The sequence below is a fragment of the Diabrotica virgifera genome, chromosome 10, assembly GCF_917563875.1.
Source record: "Diabrotica virgifera virgifera chromosome 10, PGI_DIABVI_V3a".
Lineage (NCBI taxonomy): Eukaryota > Metazoa > Arthropoda > Insecta > Coleoptera > Chrysomelidae > Diabrotica > Diabrotica virgifera.
This window is the reverse complement of record NC_065452.1, coordinates 134,007,525-134,015,205: the sequence shown is the minus strand read 5'-3', so window position 1 is coordinate 134,015,205 and position 7,681 is coordinate 134,007,525. Positions and strand designations below refer to the sequence as shown.

Below are 7,681 nucleotides of genomic sequence, written 5' to 3'. Positions count from 1 at the left end.
AAGTGTTCTTCTGTAAAAAGTTGCGTAATAGAGTTTTTATTAGAGTACGCTGATCTAGCGTTCCACTGGACAATTTTTAAACCGGCCATATCAGGTAAAGAAATGTTTAATCACGCTGTTAATTATATTTTCTACATCTTGTATAGAGGGAACTGAACTATTAATCGCAGGGTTTCGAGCAGGAATGTCTGAAAAGAAATTATTGATTGAATCCTTCAAAGTAGTAGCGAATTCATTTTTAAGATGTTCATCGTTATTTTTAGATACATTTTTATTATAGTTTCCGAACTGGAATACGGGGCTAGCACAAAAGCTAAATTCGCTTGGAGCGGTAATAAGCGTAGGAGACGATGGGTGTATTTTTCGTTTTTTTCTAGTAGAAGCTGCAGTATTTGAAATATTTGCAATGGAAGGCAAATGTTTTGATGAGCTTTGAGCAATATTGGAATAGGTATTTGGCCTGGAAACTAATGAAGGGAATTCAGTAGTGGATGACAGTAACGGAGCAAATCTGTTTTTTTGAACAATACTAGTGTAGGCAGGATTGTCAATAACTTTTTCGGCCTCTTTGAAAGAAATATTAAGGTGTGCCATTGCTTCCTTAGTTCGTTTTTGTTTTTTATACTCTGAACAATCTCGATTTGTCGAGTTGTGTGAATTAGAGTTACAAAAAATGCAGAAGTTATCACATTGAGTGCATTCGTTATCATTTTCTTTGCCGCAGTTTCGGCATTTCTTTTTTCCTTTACATTGAGATGCAGAGTGACCGTAACGAAGACAATTGTAACACTGCATAACAGGATGAACGTACGTGTCTACAGGACATCTCACTTTATTTATATAAATAAATTGGGGAATTTTGTTCCCTGCAAATGTGACAATTATCATTTGACGGGGGATTTTTTCAATCACTCCGTCTTTTATTACTTTTCGAAACATTCTTTGCACCTTACGAACAGAACACTCTGATTTTATAACTTTAACAAGATCATTTTCAGTCAGATATGTATCGACCGATCTCACAATACCTTTTTTTTCAGTTAAATGTGAGGGGATATAAGCTATCAGTTTATTGTCTTTGAATACCGAATTTTCCACTAATTTGTTCGCAACTAACCCTGAATTAACTTCAATTTTAAGTCTATTACGACCCACGCTACTAATTTCTAAGATCGATTTTTCGTATTCCGAAAGTGCTAACAGTTTTTCACCAAGTCTCATTGGATGCAATCTTCCCACATTCAAAACTTCGTGTTCCACAAAAATTAAGTACGGACCTGTATCTCTTGACGTAAATCGATTATTAATGGAAATATCGCGTTTGAAAGACTGGTTTGGCTGGTCTAAATTACTTGCTGTTGTTGTTAATGAGCTTTTATTGTTATCATTATCTGCTGGAAAAACTTGATTTTTGTCCCCTGTTGCAATATTATTCTTATCGGCTTCTGTAAATCCGCGAAAACCATCTTGATTAATATTTACATTTGAATCGTCGAGTTCCATGCCATCCAGAACCCTGATATCCTCGATTCTTATATTTGAAGATCGCGGCGGCTTCCCGCCGCCAGGTGAAGTTCCCGACATCCGTCCCAGACAGATGTCGGATTTTTAAGTATAATTTCCCAGGATAAATTAAGTAATGAATCGACTTACTTGTAGAAATCCAAAAAACTTAACCAAATAAATGAGTAAAAGGTAAACAAACTGTGTATTTTTTGCGGCAATTAGTGAATCGACTTTTAAATCAAACACGTCTAATCACTAAGAGACTTGACAGACAACTGAAGTTATACTTATATTATATAATTTCAACGAAATAAATATACTTAGCAGTTACAATACAAAAAATTAACATTAATTACCAAAAATTAACCAAAACTTAACAATGCCAAAAATTAAAAAAAAAAAAATAAAAAATATGAATTGTCCGGGATTTGAACCCGCGATCTCTCGATCTCTGGTCCAACGCTCTACCAACCAGGCTAACAAGGCGCCTGTTATTGACGTTTCGGATATACATAATTACACATCACGGTGACAAGTGAAATATAAAAATATATATTTTATTATTTTACGCCCAAGGAAGACAAATACAAAGACACAAAAATTATAATAAATAATACATTTACTAAAAAGCACTAATATATTATTTTAATGGCTTATTTGCGCTGATACATAATTTGAAAGATTAGCAACGAACTACATACTGTCTGTCTGCGCATGCGCCAGGCAATTATAAAATTTCACCCTCGACCGTAAAGAAGTATAACTTCAAAAACTTTACTGATCAGTTCCCCATTACAAAAATTTATATTAGTAATGGTGACAAAGCAACTGGAACTATAAAAATAATATTATTTTTATAGTTCCATAATGTCTAATGTTTAATCAAGTTTAGTGTCAAAGTCATAGCCAACTTGGTAGAATATGGTTTGTTTTACTTAATATTTTATGCAAAATCTTAGGTATATAGGTATAGGTATAGGCTATAGGTATTTTGGTATCTCATCCAATATTAATAAATTAAGGATCATTCTTGATTAACATGTATTTATTTTCAAAAAATTATTTATAACTGAATATTTTCACGGCAAACCTAATAAAATTTCACGTAATTTTTGTTGCAATTAATGTTTGGCTTAAAGAACTACGAATAACTTACAAATTAAAGCAGTTAGGTATAGGGAATGCTTAATGTATAAAAAAGTACTGTAAAATATTATTTCATTACAATACTAAAATACTAAAATATTCCATACTAAGAAAACTAAGAAAATACTCGTTCCGAGTTTTGACCAACCCTGTATACTAAAATTAAACATTTCGCTATATGTATTAATAATTTTAGCTTTTAATATCAAATTAGTACAATTCTACAGGGTGTGAAGTTTGCTACAAAATTTATAAAAAACCGTAATTATCTTTGAAACTACCCTGTATAATATTACAAAACCTCATATTTTAAGAAAGGAGACATCGAGCAAAATCCAAAAATGTAAAAATATACAGGGCGTCCCATTTAAAAAACGAAGTTACAATCAACTTCCGGTATAACCGGAGGTAGCAAAGAGACCAAAATATTTTTATTAAATAGTTGATACCTCAAAACCTCTGTATTCCAATTTTCATGATTCTCTTACCTTTAGTTCTCGAGATATTTCTAATACGCCCTTATATCTGCCTCACCCTATATACGAGATAAAATTGGACTTTGCAGAAAAAACCTAATAGTAGGATAAACGCAGTGGAGATGAGACATCTACGAGCTATAGCCGGAAAGACCAAATGGTATAGAATAGGAAATGAGACAATAAGAGGGGTAACCAACAGGAACTAATAATAAACAAAATAATAAAGAGACAATTAAACTGGTATGGACATCTGATTAGAATGAAACCCAGTAGACTAATGAGAAAAATTCCCCAAACAAGAAATACCACAAAAAAGAAAACAGGCAGACCGAGAAAAAACTGGATGCATCAAATAGTAGATGCGGGAAAGATTGAACAGAAAACGCTTCAAGAAATTAAAATACACAAGACACAAAAGAATGGAAGAGGTGGTTGAATATGTAGCATAACTAAACCCAAATCCGACACCTGAAAGGGGATATAGAAATTTCTATTCTTAACAATGTCTTCATACTCTTTTGTCTTTCATACTCCTTATTGTTTTTGTCTCTTTTTTTCTTCAGTCAATTCCTACTTATTTTTCAAATTAGCAATATACAAAAATAAATAAAAAGATTTAACTTAAACAAAACAAATATTTATTTTGTTTATAAACTTAATAAAAATAACCTTGTAATTTCAATATATTAAGGTAGTCACGTTCCCAATCATAAAACTAGTCCTCATATTTTTTATCTTCATACTCAGTAGATCCCAAATGCAAAATGTTGTTACATCTGATCAATACTTCGCCCAATTCAGCTAGAAACAAAAGTATGTTACATCTAAACGTTTCCAAAACTAAAATTTTAGTCTTTTCAAAGACATCAATAAATGAGGGTGTTAAAACCAAAGTTGTGTAAGTCATATTTTTGAAATTATGTAAGTTTTGCTTTATAACCTTGATATAAAGACCTCTTGTCATCAGGAAAATCCGGAAAAGTGGTGTAAGTATTAACAGTGTTACAGTAAAAACTTACACTTATCAAGATTATAAAGTACATCATTTCAAAAATATAACTTACATCACTTTGGTTTTTTTAACACCCTCAAATGTACATTTGTATGGCAAGGGACAATTAATAGAGCAGGTGAAGGGGTTAGAAGTAAAACCGTCTAAGTGAAATTTTCACGGAAACGACTTTATAGTGCTGTTTCACGTTCTGAATATCTTATATTGTTAGTTTGGTAGTAACATCGACTACGCTCTAACCCTACTTGATCACCATCTTTTGATGAATAGAAAAAACAGCCAAAATGAAATTCACCAACCGTAAAGAGCAGAAATCGCCTTAGTGCACCTAGGCTGTTTTACTTCCAAACAAGCGACTGGAAATAAATATATTTGTATTAGGTACTTATGTTGTTTGGGTTTCACTCACGGTTTGGATTTGTTTATAGAGTGTAGGTTATACTACTCTAGTAGATTAATAGCAGTGTTTTAAGTGATACTATTGTTTGCAGAAATTATATCTTTTGTCATTACAATATTTGGATCATGTTTTGAGTCAGGTAAGTTATAATGATTTTTGGAAAAAACAGAAAATAAGAATCTATTAGTTAAGAAATGATCAAGTAAATGTGATTGCTACAGTGACTCATGCGGCGGTCAGAATAAGAATAAAAATATAAGCAAATTATTCATACACATTGTTCGCACTACACATATTGAAAATATTGACCACAAATTTTTTGAACCTGGTCTCACCTATATGGAGTGTGATCGGAGTTTCGCTCTAATAGAAAAACTGAAAAATAAAAATCCTGAGATATTTTTATCTGATCACTGGTGTGACTTAATAAAAAAGTGTTCAAAAAAATTTGTTGTTCTTAAAATGACAGATTTTGTGTCCCTTTCAAATTTAAATAATTTCATTAAAGATCCAAAAAAGTATAGCGAAAATCATGTGATCAAATGGAGAGACATTAGTGGTTTAAATATAATAAAAACCAAACATAAAAATTTTACTTTAACAATACTTTAGACTTAGACGAAGACGAAGACAAATGCAATAAGAAAATGTTGGACGACTGGTGAATAATGTTACTTTGGATCCTCTTGGAGATCAAGCAAAATAAAAAAAATAAGTATCAAAAATGGGAAAATTTATCACAGCTGCTAGATTTCATACTCCCCATTTACCATCAATTTTATAATGATTTTCTGCACGAGTCAAAGCCGCAAAAACACAGTGAAAAAAGCAAGCACTGCTGTTGAGTCTTCCAAAGAAGATGCCAATGACAAACAAGACGCGTACGTACATAGATTTTTTGTCAGATTATAAGTAACTTTAGTGTTATAAAAGAGTAAAATTTTTGTTTTTTTAAGAAAAAATAAATAATATTAATTGAAAATTAATCCTTTTATGTATTATTAAGTCATTTTTGCTTAAAGGTAAAACAACCTAAGTGCATTTTTTTGTCAAAAGAGGCAAAAAAATAAAAAAATTTTCTCGCCAGAAGTATTTTTAAAGTATAGTCGATTCGCGCTAATCTGAGACACAACTGTGTACACTACAATCACAATAAAAAAGCCCTATATAGAAATAAACAAACCAAGACACGTTAAATGTTCGAGGAGCACTCCCAAATCATGATTTGGGAGTGCTCCTCGTGCTTGTTTATTTCTATTGCATCTTTATTGTGATTGTAGTGTAGACAGTTGTGTCTCAGATTAGCGAATCGACTATATTATACATACTTATTTTGAATTGTTTAATACTTTAAAATTTTTAATTTTGAACGTCCAGAATTTTTAAAGGAGCAAAAACTTTGATGCTTTATTTCTCAAAATGTGTATTTTGCTACTTAGGCGGTTTTGCTTCTGACTCCTTCAGGTAACTTCCATAAAATATTTGGGACCAAATTTCAATAGCCAGTGTAACTCAAAAAAAAATCCTATCAAGAATCGAACAAGCGAGAAAAACTCATGAACATGAAAACATTTTTACAAGATCAGACCTTAAGGCCGCGTCCCACCATCAAATAATTTGATCAAACTGGTTTGAGCAAACTGAAAGTGACAGTTAGTGACGTCACATCCTGAGTGTTCATTGTGGATAATAATGAAAAATTTTAATTTTAAATAAATTACAAACAAGTTAGACAACTCAATACAAAAAATTTGATCAAACTAGACTGATAGTGAGAGCACAGATTTTTAGAATTTCAAAAAAACTGCAATTGTGACGTCACTTTGACGTACTTCCGGAGTTTGCTCAAACTGTTTGATCAAATTATTTGATGGTGAGACGCGGCCTTTAGTCTGGAGCTGGGAATCCGAATGATCAGATCAGTTTTTCTGTCTTGCTATATGGTAGTGAAAGTTGGACTGTGAAACAGAAAAAAGAACAGATGCCTTTGAGACGTGTATAGGTATATACAGACGGACGACGGATGCAGAGAATTCCATGGGTACAAAAAGTTACTAATAATAAGGTATACTAGCTTCGGCGCATAACAAAACAAAAAAATATTAAGGATAATTAAAGAAAAGTAAATACAATACTTGGGTCATATGTGTTGTGAGGTGAAAGATATGAATTACTTCAAATCATTGGAAGGCAAAGTACAGGGCAAAAGATCAGTAGGACGATGTTGAAAGACCTAAGGAGATGGTTTGACCGCTCATTCGCAGAATTATTTCGTGCAGCAATTTTCAAAGCTACAATTGCCATTCGGATCGCCAACCTTCGAAAGGAGCCGGCGCAATAAGAAAAAGAATATAAAACATTTCATAATTTTACAGGGAAGAGTAAAAGAAATCTGTGGGATAATAAAGAGTATGTTGCTCCACTTATTAACGTTTAAAAAAATACATTATCTTTGAACATTTAAGCTAGCACATATCCATAGTCAAATCTACTTCTAACACAAATTTACCTCTACGACGATTACTAATGTATTCTTCGCATTTGGACAACTGTACATTCATGTAGCCATCATAATTTACAAGAATACCTCTATATTCAGGGCCCCATTTTAGTTTTACTGTGACGGATCTTCCTATAAGGGCAGTGAGGAATGGTTTTGGATTTAATATTTTATCAGGTGTCGGGGCTGGCTGTGCCTGTACCAATGACATCTTCATGATTATTCAATACACTTAATTTATACGATAACCAAAGGAGTCTTCGAATTTAAGTAATTAAGTTTAACTGAGCAACAAAAAATGAAATTTTTTAAACGAAGTTAAAAAAAGCCGCCTTTATGTACGTACCGGTTTCTGTCAAAATTTGTGTTAACGACATAAATAAAAAGAGAAACTGTCTAATATAGTGTCTAACTTAACGTACTAGATAAAGATAAAGGAGCAATTACGACGTTTTGTTATTTGTTCTGTGGTAACGTGCTAACCCTGCTAACATTCAAAAACACTTCAACTGATGTTGTCAGTGTTCAACCAAATTCATTAGATCTAATTCTAAAATCCAAAACAAATAAATTCAAGAATCATTAATCAATGCCTATTCCTTTTATAAAATACGTCTCTAATTTACCACCAAGCCAAT

At 32.2% G+C, this 7,681-nt stretch overlaps 1 protein-coding gene across 1 annotated transcript; it reads right to left on the bottom strand.

The window, feature by feature from the left end:
* Positions 1–3,746: 3,746 nt before the first annotated feature.
* LOC114345853 (small nuclear ribonucleoprotein F-like) lies at positions 3,747–7,490 on the bottom strand. Its single transcript, XM_028296661.2, has 2 exons — positions 7,053–7,490; positions 3,747–3,932 (listed from the first exon to the last, which is right to left on the bottom strand). The coding sequence occupies exons 1-2, from the start codon at positions 7,258–7,260 to the stop codon at positions 3,847–3,849; spliced, it is 294 nt and encodes a 97-aa protein (XP_028152462.1). The 5' UTR covers positions 7,261–7,490; the 3' UTR covers positions 3,747–3,846.
* Positions 7,491–7,681: the final 191 nt, after the last annotated feature.

Excerpts from the sequence above, each read along its gene's own strand:
- LOC114345853 (XM_028296661.2), bottom strand. The coding sequence starts at position 7,260 with ATGAAGATGTCATTGGTACAGGCACAGCCAGCCCCGACACCTGATAAA. Across the intron at positions 3,933-7,052 it reads CATTAGTAATCGTCGTAGAG|CTGAATTGGGCGAAGTATTG; the intron begins GTAAATTTGTGT and ends TTTTGTTTCTAG.